Below are 17,420 nucleotides of genomic sequence, written 5' to 3' on the forward strand. Positions count from 1 at the left end.
AAAATCCACAATTGGACAGCATATTTATTAAATGTGTATGTCAACTAACTATTATTGTTGTAAGCCGCCCCGAGGCTTCGGCGAATGGGGTGGCATAAAAATGTTTTAATAAATAAATAAATAAATAAACAAACTATGGATTTTGGAAATGTTTATATAAATTGACAGTTCTCACCCTTTTTTTGTATTTCTGTGTGTTTATGAAAAGCTCCATAGCTGCAGAGGTTATGATGTCCTTGAATCAAGCAAATAATTTGTCAGGTAACACAATGCATGTTATTCTTCTGTCTTGCAGTTAGCCAAGACCTTATAAAGTTTCACCCGAAGCAAGAGTATTGCTTGACTCCTGAATGCATCGAAGCTGGTAAGAGATTTGTCTTTCTTTCTTGTATTACAGTCACAGCCCATTGTTATGGAGAAACATGGAATGTTTATGTTTGCAGCTGTCAGATGGCCTTAATAAACTGATGCATACAGCGAAGCCATTTCTGCTAAATCTGGAAGGCATCCTCCTCCTTAAAAGTATTTTAGAACTCTGCTTATCTGAACAAGCATCCATTTAACCCTTGGGAGGGGAGCCGGTAGCCCTCCAGATGTGCTTTGACTCCCATAAGCCCTAGCAAGTATGGGTAACAAAATCTGGAGGGAAGTCAGTTTCTACTTAAATTAATATGCACTTCTCTAAATATGCACTTATATATGCAAATTTGCACGTGCAAATATCATGCAAATTGGAATCCTTTTTTTTAACAGGATTTTTAGGAAGTTATTCCAGTCTTTCAGGAATATGTGAGTGGCTACCCTAGTGGCCTGTTAGATAATTCCATGAGGCCCACATGGCAATAGATCTCTTTGTAAAACTAGTTGGACAAAACATGGACAAAATGTGACAAGATCTTCCCACAGCTTTGGGTAAAAGCTTCCAATTTAGATTGAGACATGATGCCATTTCTCATACTTAAATTTCCCATGGAAACCACTATTTGCCAAAGAATGGAGAAATTACATGTCAAGCACTGAATGCCAAATGAACACGTCATGTGAACCAAGGCATACATTATAAGGCACATCAAACCCATAGTAAGCACCCATGGGTTATGTTGGGGTTGTGGGTGGTTTGGTAATTGCACCAACAACCCACCCTGAGGTGGCTTTGTATCATATGCAACCTGGACATGCTCCAATTATGGCTTGAATTTCATAATAATGGCTGCCATGCATTCATAAAATTATGTGAATCTTTCCAGCTGCTGCCATCAAAAGCAAGCTAAATACATCTGTGGATCCCTGTGATAATTTTTTCCGGTTTGCCTGTGAAGGATGGATACAAAATAATCCAATTCCTGAAGATTCTTCAAGTTATGGAATCTATCCATGGTTGAGGCATAACGTAGACCTCAAGTTGAAAGGTACATTGCTCTTGAGTTTATTGCAGTAGAGTCTGGTGATTAAAGAACTGAGGAAACACATTTATTTATGTATTTACTTATTTTCAAATGTGTAGGCAGCTGAATAGCCCTCTAGGGGCTCTCTAAGTGGCTAACAGTATTAAAAACAGGCCAACAGTTCAAAGAAGTGGGGAAAACCTGTTGGTAGCAGAGTGAGCTGTTAAATCAAGTGTTAAAAGAAGGTTTTGAAATACCTTCTAAACACATAATAATCTTTAGGATAGAAATATACTTAGTGGAGGGGGACCTAAATAAGTAGTTCAGTGAGGATGGAGCATGCTCAGTGGCTATGGAATACTAGTAGACTATTGTGGGGCAGGAGAGACAAAACCCAGGTTAGGAAAGATTGGGAAGGAGTACTGTAGAAGAATCCATGTCCGTTTGACTGGAACCCTGAACACGAGCACTTCACTCTGCAACAATTTTCATTGTTTCATGATTCCCTACCATCATAGATCTCTCTGCTGCAGTTGTTAGTCATCTTTAAATCTGCGGTACAGGGAAATGGTGACAAGGAGCCATTTGTTCTTCAATAGCTGTCTTCAGTGCCATGCAAGGGCATGTGTGAGTCCATGACCTGCATGGTGGGGTTAAAAGGCAGGAGGAAGTGATGTGAGATGGAGGCCACCACCTCCATGGTCACATCAGATAAAAAGCAATTTCTTTCCAACTCTGTCATACAAGAGACTACAAGTAACTTTCAATGAACAGCTACTCCAGAGCCAAAAATCTGATCCTGGTTAGCAACACTGGCTTGATTCAGACATTCTCCAGATGTCTTTTACAGCAGCATTGGAGAACCTTTAGCTCATGCACCAAGTTTGTATTGTGGAGGTTCCCAGTCCAGGCCACTAAAGAAGTCTGCCACCCCCTCACTTTTCATAGTATCACCTCACCCAGAAGACTCCATGCCTATCTTTATGCATGGAGAGGTGTGGGACTCTATTTTCTCTCTGCACAGAGGAGCATCTCAGACAGCCCTCAACTCTCCTGAAGAGACAACCAAGTTGGGTATCACTTGGAGGAACAGTTGTCCCAAGTGTCAGTGGAGTCCCTCTCTCCTTGTATGAAAGAGGTGTGTGGGTGTGGGTGTGTGGTGTGGGGGGGGGAGTGGCTAATGACACTGGAGATCAGGCCTTTGGTGGGGTAAGGCACGATCCCCTTGGCATCTTTCAGCCCCTTGAATTGGTCTGAGGAGCAAGCCAGCCTCCAGACCTGACACTTCCACCCTGCCCTCGTTGCTTAACACATTAGGGGCTGGGTTAAAAAGGATGCTTTTCAAGTGTGCATATCCCGAACCATGTGATTAGCATCATCTGTGAGAGGGCAATTGTTTCAGTTATTTTCCCTCTCCCCAACACAGTGGAAAAATTAAGCCATTTGGCTTTTGGGGGTACAAAATATTTTCAAAGTACACAGCCCTGCATTCTCTCTTTCCTAAGAGAATTGTTCATACATACATACATGCATATATTAGTTTCCTGTGCTATGGATGCACTCTTTCACAAATGTCCTTAAAGATGTTTGCTTGAATAGAAGATGAAACCTCAGAGTTTTTGACTTCCTGGGTAAAACCTGGGCAAACCTAGGTGTGTAGGTTTCTTTTAAATTATCTGTCAGCAAGAGAGCTGTTTTGGGAAATGTATGTGTGTCTAAAGAAAAAAAGTCTGTGGTGAAAATGTGTAGGAAGCAGGATATTTTAATCAGAGTGTTCTCTCCTTATGTTGTATTTTACTGCAAAACCACGTCGGTGGCTCGGTGACCACACAGTCTCTTATTTTTAAGGAGCAATGGCTGCCTTTTATAATGTGCATGATATTCAGCAACACGACAAAAGAGATTGAGCAACTATTGACACAAATAGAAGAGTGGAAAATGTTTTCCTTGGTGCATTGTCAACTGGCAGTGTGGCCATCACAAGCACTTCCCACTATGGGAATAAGTTGCAGTAGGATATATTGTAGCCTGATCTAAATGAGGGTCAGGCTAGACATGGTAGGGAAGCCATGGTCGCTGAAGAAGGACCATCGCTTGATAATAAATCATATGAGTAGTATGTAGAAGATCTTGGGTTCAATTTGTGAAAGGGGTTGAGGCCCAGATTAACCTCTGCAAGGCTTGATACCATCACAGAGAAGACCCCCAGCAAAAAGGCCCTCCTCAAAGCCATGCACGGACTGGCATGGAGGGATTGTTCTTGCTTCTTTCTGCAGTTCCTTTCAGTGCAGGATAAAGCAACCTTTCTCTTGTGTTGGGAGAGGAAACCCTTTTTTCAAAGTTGATGCCTTACACCTCACTGACTCAACCAGAGTCAGCCTTCCAAACAAACCTAAGTTTTATTTTAATAAAGCCTCTTCAGTAGAGCACTCTCAAGCTGTGCTCTCTATATACTCAGACTCGAATCAGCAGAGGTTCTCCTCAGCCACAACCCGGCTCCTTTCAGGAAGCACAACACTCTTAGGCTGAATCTGCGAATTTCACACTAGTACAACCCACACCATTACCTTCCAGCAGTGATCATAGATAGCAGAGTGTCCTCTTCCAGTGACCTCTTTTCTAGCACTGAGAAACCCTGCTGTCCTCTCAAGTCAATCATTAGAGATGAGTGCTGTTTCCTCTCCCGGAGCAGCCTTTGTCTAGTGCTGGGAGAGAAAGTAGGGTCTGGACAAGGAGTAGGGCACTGGAGGAAATCTTCTTGGGCTGGGCTTAGCCCAAGGGCTGGGAGTTCCCCACCCTGAACTATGGCATCCCTAGTTAAGATGATCTTCACAGCACAAAGAATGATCTCCTTCTGAGAGCTTCAGATGCCACTGCCACATAGTATGAACAGTACTGGAGAAATAACCTGAGCTTTCATAGGATGCCTGAGTTTCCTATGTTCATGTTCACATACCAAACAGAGCTGAAGTTCTCCCTTTCTCCAGCTCTTACAGATTAACACTTTGTGTGGATCATATATGTTAAAGGACAAATTTTAATATCAATGTAATGCCATTTAACACTATTGACATTAGACAAGATCTAATAAAGGATACAAGATCAAATTGCAGATAGTAACTGTTGGTATGGTTTTAAAGATCAAGCAGGTTTTTTTCCCTTGTGTGGTTGACATGTTGCAGAGCGCAAATATGTCATTGTCGTTATTATTTAAAATTGTTACCCAAGAAATATCATCCTTTATCAATGTTAAAGATCCTCTGGTTTTGCCTTCTTAACTTTTTCAAAAACACATCTAGGCTATGAAAAAAAAGATGTAGTATTGTACTGCAGTTGCTAGATTCATTTATGCTTGTTCCTGGACATATAGCAACATACTTTAGATACAAGACATGCCTGGTTAAATTCTGGAACATTCTATTAGTTAATTCTTCAGATCATCTTGAATCCCCCCCACCACCCACATTCATCTTTTAAGCTAAACGGTCCCAGATGTCATAACCTTTCCTCATAGGGGAGTTGCCCCCACCCCTTGATCATTTTAATTGACTGCCTCTGTACCTCTTCCAGCTTTACAATATCCCTTTGTGGTGTAGTGATCAGAACTGTATACAGCACTCAAAGTGTAGTCACATCACAGATTTGCATAAGAGCAGTTCCTGTAAAGAATAGGCTCCGTCCATCCCACTTTACATAAATGGGCCAAACACATGGATATCAACAGAATGCAAATAAGAGGCCCTGTCTTATCCTTAGTTTGGCCTGAGATGCAGAACCGAAGTGTGACCATTTTCTCGTTATTCTACTTATACAACATTAATGCTCCACTTTGATTCTTGTGTGTGACTTTCCCAATATCAATATTTAATTAAATTTAATGTAGTCTATCCTAAAAGTGTTGCTATATGATGATTTAGGCTATATTCCTAAGTATGTTGAAACTGAAAGAAGTTGGGATGATGTCAGACCAATTTATTTCCATGTGATATGAAACACTGGAGTGTTAGTTTTTTCTGAACAGAACTGTGGCTATGAAGAGGTAGACAAGAGTTTGCAGCTGATGTAGCAAATGTATTTTGGCAGGTTTTGTTGTTGAATGGATTTGAATATAATAATCTGGTTTGCACAACACAATAGCTCATCAAGGGGTGCAAGTGGACAGCATTTTTTTTAGTAGTGCCTGGCTTACTCTGGCTTGTCATGTCATGTCATATGAACCCAGGCAGCAGGAACAGTTTGAAGATAAGACAACCTTCAGATAACCCATAGCTTGTTGTGTCTGCTCATGTGCATAAGGTACTCATGTAGGACTGGATATCTGTGGGAAGCAGAAGTTTGTTTTTTAAAGCTTTACAGATAGATTTATATATCAGGAAAGCTGAGAGGTAAGACATATGAACGGCTTGTGCTCCTGCTTTGTTGATATGTCCCAGAGGTCAGATGGTATTCATAAATCTCGCTACAGCTGTGATCTGAGAATCCCAGTTTCCATGCAGAACTGTAGCAGCACTTGTTCCCTGCTTCTCTGTAGCTCCTGTACCTGCCCCTCAGCACTATTCCACTGGAAGATTCTAGGGATCAAACTACACATTCCATTAATTGCACAGCATGTAGCTGAACCTAGTCTTTTGTATTTACACAAATGCAATTTCACACAGCCCTGATATAGATCGGGACCATCACACTGCAGGAGAGTTAGAGGAAACCTCCTCCTCTTCATCATTTTCTTTCTGAATTTCCCCCCTTCTTATGATGGTTGGGGAAGTTAACAAAAGAAAAAGAACTTCCAGCAGAAGCTTTTTTTGCTTTTTGAGAGCTCTTGTATGTCTGGGCGTGGAGGTGAAGGGTAGAATTTTGAGAAATAAAGGGGGAGGGGGGAAGGTCTAATCTCCCCTCAAGCTCCCAACCTGAATCAGAACCATGCACACTTTCTTGATCTCTCTTTATATAGATAAATGGTTATATGTGCAGAATTAATTCAACGTGTTTGAGCCTAATACTGAAAATTATTGGCAAAACTTTGTGGATCCCTGTGCAATTAATCACAGGCCTGCAATGCTGAAAACATGTGCCTGAACTTTCAGTGACTGTCCTATTTTTCTTTCTCACATTGAAGACTGTGATAACATCTTTAAATGATGCTGTCATTTGGCATTGAACCCATTTTATAAGCTGTTTGTCCCTGTTTGGTGACATTGACCTAAGAAGTGAAGGTTCACAATGCAAGAAGCAAGGACTGCCAAGATCTTTTCACATACAGTTGCTCTGCAACTGTGGTTGGATGTTCCTGAAATGTTTTTTTTCCTCTGACTGCATTTCTGTCTGAGGCTGCAATCCTATGTATAGTGAGGGCCAAGACGGACATTACTTTAAGTATGGATCTAGTCATTCTTTTATATTTTCTTCCATTTTTACTTTAGAGTAGAAACAGGGAGCCCAAATGGATTGGTACCACAGCATGCTAGGACACTTAAGATTTGGACTGAGGCCTCGCACCCACTATAGAGTAAAAGTGAAAGCAAGTTATGTCTGCTTACGAAGGACAAGCTGTGACTCTCCAAAAGTTGTTGAACAGTCTGGACAACGGCAAGGGGCGATGAGAGTTGCAGTCCAACATACAGAGGGCCACATGCTGTCCAACTCTATATACAGGTTTAAAGTAATATCTGCTTTGGCCCTTACTTGAAAGTATGCCCTGGTGAACATATTTACTTCTACTTAAATGTATGTCAGATAACAAACAGCAGCTACTTTGAATCTGGGCAAATCTTAATATATTTTCCATGTCTTTTTTCTCTGGGATTGTTGTCTGACTTCAAGATTAGGTAAGGGTTGATTCATGTGCTAAAGATATTCAAGAATGTGATTCTGATAAGACTATGGACAATAGACTTTAGAACCAATGTTTTAAGAATGAGACATTTCCAATGAAATCTCATTCAGCAAATAATTTTGGTTTGCGATGTTACATTGTTTACACAGCTTGTCTGGCTGAAATATACCTTTGGAATTAGATAGCAAGAAAAAGCTGTTGAAGGGAAAAGTGGAATTAGGAAAATCCTTGGGGAAAAATAGCAGGTTAATTTGACCTCTTGTGTGTCTAAAGATAATGGACAAGGCAATATTTTGATTTTGTGTATTTGAATTGTAAAGTGGGGGAAACCTTTCTCCCTCTTCCACAAGCAGTCTTATATAAACTGAGTGTCTGTTTTTTATATGGGAATAATTTCCAGACTTTTTCTTGTTAGGGAAAGAATAGTCAAACTTCTCTGCCAAATATTGTCATAAGTCCACTGCAGGGCATTTGAATGGTCAATCACCTTTTAAGAACGCACCATATTAACAGTCCTGATATTCTGGTTCCTATCTGTATCATCAGCATCAGCACCTGTATAACACCTTATCAGCTACAAAGCCACTGAGGTGGTATGCAATAGTTTAAGACAATAATACCCAGCAACAATAAAAACAAGAACATTAAAACATCAATGCAGAAAAGCTTTAAGAACTCACTATCCTTATATTGTCTGTTTCATCTTTTGGAGACATCATGGCATACCTCTGAACTACTTAAGTGCACTGTAGTTCTCAAGGTTTCAGATTCTGCTGGGCCTCTGCTCAATATCATAAACAGCCTTTTCTGAGAAGCTCCACACATTTTGGCTGCCCTTGATAGACAAGCCAACTTGGAGCCTCCTGAACCTGTCTCTTTTTTAAAATTCTAGACCTTGCACAATACCTCTAAATACAGGAACAATCTTCTTCTCCAGCTCCAACGTTGTTCCTACCTGTCCTGCCATGCTCTCCAACTGACTTACTACTGGACTGCTGAAACACTCAGATCATATTTGGCAGTCTAAAATTAATCCAAGGCTCAAGATTTCCTCTTCAATTTGGAGTTGGAAAGGCAGGTGGAGATCTTTCCGTTGTGGCACAGAAGAGCCATAAGGATTATACCTGCCTTTTCCTCAGTCCCAGGTCTGAGAAGACGGCTACATCTTCTCTCTCACTCTCTCAGATTGTTCAGTCTTCACAGCTGCCGTTGCTTCAAGATAAAGCAGGAGTGTTGAACCCCAGGCCAAATTTGGCCCATTCAGGGTTGCCCAGAAATGCCAGTAACATTTTTTTGTGAATTTTCCTCCCTTCCAAAAAGTTGAAATGCCTGTTCTAATGTATTAATACTGGCAATAAGGTTTTTCAGCTAAACTGCCCAAGCACTTGCCAGCCTCCTTTGCTTTCAGTCCTACCTATTTCTCGACTTCAGCTAGAGCCATCCCAGTGCATCTTCAACCTCAAGAAAAAGGGCAGTGGTGCAGGCATGAGCTGCCCACACCGTTGCTTGGCCAGCTGGGCACTTTCTCACCTGCTCACCTGGCTGCTCCTGCCTTGTACCTAGAAAGCCCCTTGGCTGAGCCACAAGGTGGGAATGAGTAAGTAGGAAGAAGTGAGTGGCCAGCCAGGCTGACTGGCATTACAAGTGAAGGAGCAGCAAGCCAGCTTGCCAGCTAATCATGGGTGGAGTGTTGCCAGTTTATTATGTCAGTGTTGCTCTAGAGAGTTTCCAGTGGCTTTCTTGCTGTGGCTCACAGAGCTCTCTAGAGTACCCACGGGAGTCTTCCTGTGTGCGTGCCCACATGCTTACTCCTTTGGGAAAGCCGTGCAATTGCCTCTCCAACTGGTGAAGGTGCATCAGCTTATGGCATGGTACGGAGGGGTGTGAATGTGCCCCCCCCCCCCCGATTTTCTTCTCCAATCTTGAATCTGGCCCTTGGAGCTGAAAGAGTTTCAATCTCTCCACTTGATCACACATTGTATCTATATGGATTGTGTCTAGTAAGACCCTGAGAGAAAAAGAGGGATGTTTTATTTTAATAGGAAGGAATATCAAACTATATGCTTGATGCTGAAGGTATTTATTGACTTCTGAGTGAGAGAGGAACAGAATGAGAAATGGCTTCCTTCTTATCGTTATATTTCATTCTAACTTGCTTGACTTTGTGTCTGACCTTTTGTGGCATTTGGGAAAACATATTATCCCAGGCTTTAAATTCAGGGTGTATTTCTTTGTGAATGATGGGAATAACTTAAATCCATTTTTTGTCATCTGGCTGCAGTTGAACCAGATAACAAACATTTAATTACCCCTCATGTGCCTGAGGAACATATAATATGCAACTGTTTTCTATATAGCTAGCTATCCAGGAAGAAATAAATTTGACCATGTATTCAGAAATCTCAGCAATGCAGAAGAGGTTATCTAGAATGCAGGAATATTTTTGTGCAGGAGCATTTTAAGGACTTTTCAGCAAATTTATCACAGTATAAGATCTTTACTGTTGATCCTTGACCCAATCAGAGCTGCTGACCAAAATTGTTTGGCACTGGCATTTCTAAAGGACAACAATAATGGAAAAGGTAATAAATGTAACAGCCTTTATTAAGACTAAAAAATCCGAAACACTATGCAAAGTAGCAAGCAAGCTTTCAAGTTTCACATAACTCTTCTGAAACATAGGATGTTAGACAGCCACAAAAAAGGGTGAGTGGACATAGGGAAGACAGATGCTCCTAGGCAATTTGAAAGATGGAGCAGAGGATACAGGCTTTAATATACTGCAGTAACTGTAGGTGAGATCTAAGGCTGCAAAGGGTGGCAGGAGAAAGAAAAACAATGGATGCCTCTTAATTTGGCTACACACATGGATTTGTTTGTTTGAATTTGTCTCTAGTGCTAATTGGAGCACACAGATCTTTTTCAAGAGAGAGAGATGAGAAATAAAGTGGTGTTTCCAGACCTGTATGCCAGGCAAAGGGAATTGATTGAAACCAAATTCAGTAATAGCGCCTTGTGGCTAGACTACAGGGCCATTCTGCAAGTGGACCTTCCTGGTGATACTGCTGCACAAGAAGGATCCACCACTCGAATAACAGAGGTTTTACACTTCCTATAGGAAGCCCTGAAACTTGCAGAAATTGCCATGCCTGGGTCAAGGCAGACTGAGTGGGTTCCTTTTTGCTAACTCCTCTGATATGCCCCATCCCTGAAGTGAGAATTTCAGCTGATTTCAGATTACTGTACATCTGAGGTGCAAGTGGAGTTGTGCAAGTGTGTCTTGCTTGCAGAAAGGAATTTGGGGGTGCAATGCAGTTGCTGGGGGCACACTGCATTGTTGGACTGTGCATTCCCTTCAGTTCCCTAAACCAAGTCCAAGTTAAGAACATGTCACCTTCCTTCAGTTTCTCTCATGGACAGCCAATGCTGATACAGTGCAAAGCGGACAAAAAATGGAGTTAGCTATGTTGGGTCAGTAAGAAGAAACGTTAAAAAAATAACAGTAACAATAATAATATCTTGATTAAGTTCATCTAAAATATGATCAAGCTCTTAGCTGCTGAGAACTGTTCCTCAGTACATGCTACAGAAGCTTGTAGAAGGTTGCAGTCCTAAACAGACTCACCAGGTGGTAAGGTCCACTGGAAAACATGGAACATATTTCAGAATAAATGCATAAAATTGTGCTGTAAATTATATAAAACAGAATAACCTAATGAATCTCAACAAGATTAAAATCCAGGGTAAAATATTTCAAGGCTTGTTTTGCGGCTAGTAAAAGTCAGAAATGTAAGCTCCCAGTTTGGACAATCAGCAAGTGCTTTGAAGAATAAAGGATTAATTCATGAGTGGATAAGAGAGAGCATAATTATGTGTATATAAGATGGCACAGTGGCACTTTAGTTTATTCATCTACCAAGGGTTATAAATGAATTTATAGCATTAATCAAGATTTTTTTTAACCAGCCTGTGAATTTCTGTACTAGTTGAGCTTTCTATTGATTTATTCTTAAATAAATACTGTGGAGTGGATGGTAGAAAAGTCAAAGAATTGTGTAGGTTAGACAGATGAGCTGTCTTTGTAATGCCTATGTGGGAAACCAAGGATGAGTAAAAGAGATCATTTTGGTTCCTGAGAGAGGTTATTACAGCTGCTCATGATATAAGCCACAAGGTTTTCACAGACTTATTTTGGTCAGGAGAAGGACACCACCTTTGTGCTTTGAGAGTCTGTGTTATTGGATCAGACAGTTGTATTTAGCTTGTGGTTGTGAGTGCTACCAAATATTTATGGAAGGTTTGTACTGACCTTGTGTCTCAACTGCCATTTCAATTGAAATGATTCATCTGTGTCCCTGCGTTCCAAAATATACAAACTTAGTACAAAAAGTATACAAAACTTCCATGTTAGCCTCTGCATCACAAATTCTCCAGATGCCCTAATTATTGTTGGAGAGAACACTGTTGTTCAGGAAAGTGTAAAAGGGGATCTCTCCCCCATTTCCTGAGGAAAAATTAGTTTCGGCAGCCAGTTGTCAAAACTCAGGATCCCCTTTAAAAATGGGGGGTGGGGTAACTGGGCATTTTTGACTGTTTCTGGACCCAGACAAATGCAACCATATGTCTCAGTCACAGACCACCCAGCTAGCTGAGCAAGCTGGAGTTCTGTGGAATAGGGAAAAATATGCATCAGTCTGAAAACTACTGTCATAAGCAAGAGAGAGTGAGTGAACGAGTTAGTGAGCAAGCTGGGAGGAGGATCTTAACTGTCACTTTTTGTGAGCCAAGAGCATTTGTACCTTTGCCTACCCTTGACAGCTTGCATTTGACAGCTGTCAAGGAAAAGGAAAGGAAAGAAAAAACCTAAGTGCAATCTCTTTGTCCATAGTTCTTCAGGCACTCTGTCTATCTGATCTAATTCCTTAAATCTATTTGTCACCTCTACTGTATATTCATCAGGGATATGATTTAGATCATACCTGAGTGGCCTAGTGCTTTTCCCTACTTTCTTCAACTTAAGCCTAAATTTTGCAACAAGAAGCTCATGATCTGAGCCACAGTCAGCTCCTGGTCTAGTTTTTACTGACTGTATAGAGCTTCTCCATCTTTGGCTGCAGAGCACATAGTCAATCTGATTTCTGTGTTGACCGTCTGGTGATGTCCATGTGTAGAGTCGTCTCTTGGGTTGTTGGAAAAGAGTGTTTGCTATGACCATAGTATTCTCTTGACAAAATTCTACCAGCCTGTGCCCTGCTTCCTTTTGTACTCCAAGGCCAAATTTGCCTGTTATTCCAGTTATCTTTTGGCTTCCTACTTTAGCATTCCAATCCCCCATGATGATAAGGACATCATTTTTTGGAGTTAATTCTAGAAGGTGTTGTAGGCCTTCATAGAACCGGTCAACTTCAGCCTCTTCAGCACCAGTGGCTGGGGCATAGACTTGGACTATTGTGATGTTGAATGGTTTTCCTTGGATTCGAACTGAGATCATTCTGTCATTTTGGAGATTGTATCCCAGTACTGCTTTTCCTACTCTTTTATTGACTATGAAGGCTACTCCATTTCTTCTGAGGGATTCTTGCCCGCAGTAGTATACCTGATGGTCATCTGAATTAAATTCACCCATTCCTGTCCATTTTAGTTCACTGATTCCTAAGATGTTGATGTTCAGTCTTGTCATCTCTTGTTTGACCACATCCAGCTTGCCTTGATTCATGGATCTTACATTCCAGGTTCCCATGGAGTATAGATCTTTGCAGCATCGGACTCTCCTTTCACCACCAGATACATCAGCAATTGAGTGTCCTTTCGACTTTGACCCAGTCGCTTCATTCTTTCTGGCGCTACTAATACTAGCCCTCTGCTCTTCCCCAGTAGCATATTGGACACCTTCCGACCTGAGGGGCTCATTTTCCGGTGTCATATCTTTTTGCCTTTTGGTACTGTCCATGGGGTTTTCATGGCAAGGATACTGGAGTGGGTTGCCATTTCCTTCTCCAGTGGATCACGTTTTGTCAGAGCTCTCTGCTATGACCTGTCCATCTTGGGTGACCCTGCAAGGCATAGCTCATAGCTTCATTGAGCTACACAAGCCCCTTTGCCATGACAAGGCAGTGATCCATGAAGGAGGAATATAAGCTACTGCAGTGTATACAATGCCAGGAGTTTTCCTCAGCAAAGGATATTAGTTAGAAGTTATGGCTAAACTGCCATAATTTGGCTTGACTCGCAGGCAGGACTGCAAACTAGTACCAGCTATCTCCAGGTGCCACTTTGGCACTTGTGGGTGGCTGGCATGGCACATAGCCAAGCAAGCTTGACAAGAGTGGCAAGTGCTTTTTGTTGCTCGTGCCAAACTCTGCACTATCCACTCAGTTCCTGGCAGCCATGATGGGTGCAGTTCTCAGGGTCAGACATGGGTACTACAACACCTAGAATATGCCATGACTTGTCATGCCAGTCTGTTTCCCAGAACTAGCCGCTCTGTAAGAATCAATCTGAATTGCTATGACACAATAACCCATGATGAGTCACCATGTTGTACAAAACCAATCATAGTGTTAAGTAGAGCTTACTCCCTTGTAAACTGTCCTTAGGATTGCAATTGTAGCCTGTAGTCCTGGATACATGTACCTGAAAGTAAATCCTATTGAACTTTCTGGATCATTATAGATGAACAAGGAAAGTCCAGTCTTCTCCCACGGCTGCGGTCCTAGCCAAAACCATGACCTTGCCTCCAATGAAGCCACATGGGAAGGAGGTTTCCATTGGTAGCAAATGTGAAAAGAGCTGAACCAAGCTGTAGCACTGACTGTCTAGTGCATTACTAGTCATGGATAATTTCACAATTTAAGTGAATTTTTGTAACACTTGTGCTTCTGATGTTTATTTACGGCATTTGTTTCCTGGTAATTTTCTCTCGAAAAATGGCTCACTCAAAAGTGGCTTACAAAACATTATATAATCATTAAAACACAATTAACGGTCAATAAATAACATTAAACAACAGCAGAAGAAAATGTTTGTTTAAAAAAACACCAGGAGCATATATCCCATGGGGTGAGGCGTTGGGGGTGGGGGAGGAATACATCCTAAGAAATACATTCCCTGTGGACTCAATGAATAAACCAGCTACAGTAAATTGAGTTTTAACTGAGAGCAGAACTTGTGGTTTTCTATAAGCAGAGTGAATATGGAGAATATCCTCATAGCAACAAGAAAGAATAATGTTAAGATATCCAAGTTCCCCAAACTAGCAGACCTTTGGCTCCTGTTTAATGAAAGGGGAGTCAGGGTTACTCCACTGCATGGTCTTCTCTCAAGATTTTTGTGGCAAATGGTAGGATGAAAGAATGGTTGGAAAAAACAGCAAGTTATTAGTTAATCTCACTGCTCATTCTACCTCTAACCAGCAGTACCAGGCATTAAATAATTGTGTAACACACAAGGATTAAACAGTAGTAGATTCCAAACCATGCTGAATTCCTAGAAAAGGAAGTGCTGATGCTTGATTTTGTTCAGGGACTTTTGATAGCAAATTAACAGTAAAGTAAATGCACTTCTCACCTGCTAAGAAACAAGAGTGACCATGTGCCCCATTTTACAGAAGACAGCTTCCTGATTGAAAGGCTCAGAAATAATGGTTCTCTTTTTGATGGCCTGTTCAACCCAAATGTAGTAAAGATAAAGAACCATCAATCTGAATCTGTTGTGCTTAAAAAAAGTCTCTTCTCTAGCGCTAACTTTTCAGTGTCACTAAATAAGCAATCCCTGCCAACAAATATAAAATGTTGTTTAAACAGAAGTTATCTCTCATACCAGCAGGATGTGGATCAAGGTACTTAGTCTTCCAATCCAAACAGAGAAAGGGTTTTATATTTGACTTACTTTTCACCTTCTGGCACCCAACTGGATGATATCTGTCTGCCCTATGTTGGCCTCTGCAGCATCCCTTAGCTTCCATTATTTGCATCCATCTAAAATCATGCAGGTAGAAAAAAGAAAAATCTGGGGGAGAATTTTGGGAATGGTTGTAAAATTTTATTCATGTATGTTGGAGCAGACTACTACTATAGTTTTCTGAAAGCCAAAATCACTTCCAGACAGGTAGCATCATAGCTCCTTCTCATCAAGAAGCCCAATTCAGAAATGACTTCATATTTGGATGTCTGTCAAAGAATAATGAGAAGGAAGCCCATAGGCCTTGAAGTCCCCCTGTCCCTCACCAACGGTTAGCACTTTAAGTGTAGACCAAGCAGGCACACATCTCACTTGGTCACAACCTGCTGTGGTGAACTGTATTATACTCCTATTTAAATCACAGCATATTTTCCAAATTTGCATCTATGCATATACTGCAGCATATGCAAAATTTGATGCAAAAGCAACTTGTGGTGAGATGCACTATGTCTTCACTCTTGCTTATGTGTAGATCAGGAACAGGCATATTTTGTAACATACATCAGGGGAAGGGAGACAGTTTGCGCCTAGGGCAAAATTCTCTACAGTACATACATGCACGCACACACATACAAGAGCTGTCTGACAGCCGGATGGTGTCAGTGCGCATGGCCATGCCTGTAGGTGTCATTGTCCCCAACTCTTTTGCTTTTCTCCACGCTAAGAAAGAGTTTAGCTCCTACAGGCTGGAGGGGAGATCTCTGCGTACCAGATTTGGTCCCTGGATTGGAGGTTCCCCACCACTAGTGGACACTGAACACATGGAGAAAGAAAAGAAGGATCTGGCAGGTCTGTCCTGTTCCTACTTGTATTTGACATAACAATGTATGTAATATAGGCACTTTTGATTACATGAGGTGTTGTTATTGGGTGGTTCTTCTGACCTGATGAGGGGGATTCAACTTGCTCTAGATGGTGCTGCGGTCCCCTTGAAGGAGCAGGTTCATAGCTTAGGGGTGCTCCTTGAGCCATCTTTGTCTCTTGAGGCCCAGGTGGCTTCAGTGGTATGGAGTGCCTTCCAGCAGCTTTGCCTGGTGGGTCTGCAATGCCCCAACTGGGACTGAGAGAACCTGCTATTGGCAATCTATGCTCTGGTAATTTCTAAACTAAATTACTGCAATGTGAAGCTGCCAAATTGATAACAGAGATCAGATGGCCCAGATGTATAAGACCAGCTTTCGTCTGCTTGCATTGGTTATTTACGTGCTTCCAAGCCAATTCAAGATGCTGGTTTTAATGCATAAAGCCCTACCCAGCTTAGGACCACAGTACCTGTTGGAATGCCTCTCACAACAGCAATCTAGCTGGGCATCGTGATCATGATCCGTCTCCAATTGCCACCTCCAAGGGAGGCTTGGCTGGTGCCAACAAGGGAAGAGCCCTTTCACTGGTGACTCCTCCGTCATGGAACAAGCTCATTGCTGAGGCATGCCTGGCATCAACTTTAATATTTTTTGGTGTCAAAAGGCTGTCTCCTACCATAGGGCATTTACTTAGCTATTATATTGGGGCTTTGTTAGCTACTTAAACAGGTCTTGATTATATTATGTATTTTAGAATTCTTTCAAATTCGGTTTTAAATTTTGTAGGGCAATATTCATGTTTCATTGCTGAATTGTATTCTATATGTTGTAAACTGCCCGGAGAGCTTCAGCTATTATTTTATTTTCTAGACTTCCCAATAGTCAAAGCTGTCTGGGTGGTTTACAATAGCAGCGGTAGAGAAATAAAATAAATTCTAAATGTGTGTAGGGAAAGAGCAAGGTCAGTGAATGTAATCCACCTTTCTCTCCTGCATTATTATAATGTATTAATGAACCTAGTCCAGTGACTAACAATTATTGTGGCATACATTTTGTGGGCTTGGTGGATGAAATGGTAGATCAAATTTCCAATTGCTCTGGAAATTTAGCATTATTTATTAAATACTTCTTTCTATTGATTAGTTTCATGGAAATATCCTCATCTTGAAGTGTGGCACCTTAAAGTTACATTCTTGGGAAAATAATGTTCAACTCTTGTTGGTATTATTATTCTCTATTCAGTTTAATTTCTGATACACTCATTATTTCTTAGATTATTATATCAATTTCAATTGATTTGTCTAAATGTTCACCAAATTGCCCTGGATGTACTTATCAATTAAATCTTCATTAATTGCACATTAATATATCTTGATTGATTGATTGCCAGAAATTCTAGATGTATTATTAATAATTGTGTCATCATGAGATTGAGGATAA

General features: G+C 41.1%; 1 protein-coding gene across 1 annotated transcript in view; it reads left to right on the plus strand.

The window, feature by feature from the left end:
* The window catches only part of PHEX (phosphate regulating endopeptidase homolog X-linked), a 103,120-nt gene that overhangs the window by 7,296 nt on the left and 78,404 nt on the right, over nt 1-17,420 (plus strand). The window contains exons 2-3 of the mRNA XM_044442415.1: nt 296-364; nt 1,248-1,409. Of these exons, the coding sequence (XP_044298350.1) occupies nt 296-364; nt 1,248-1,409 (231 nt within the window). The remainder of the gene's footprint in view (nt 1-295; nt 365-1,247; nt 1,410-17,420) is intronic.

The sequence above is a fragment of the Varanus komodoensis genome, unplaced genomic scaffold, assembly GCF_004798865.1.
Source record: "Varanus komodoensis strain SLA01 unplaced genomic scaffold, ASM479886v1 scaffold4, whole genome shotgun sequence".
Classification (NCBI taxonomy): domain Eukaryota; kingdom Metazoa; phylum Chordata; class Lepidosauria; order Squamata; family Varanidae; genus Varanus; species Varanus komodoensis.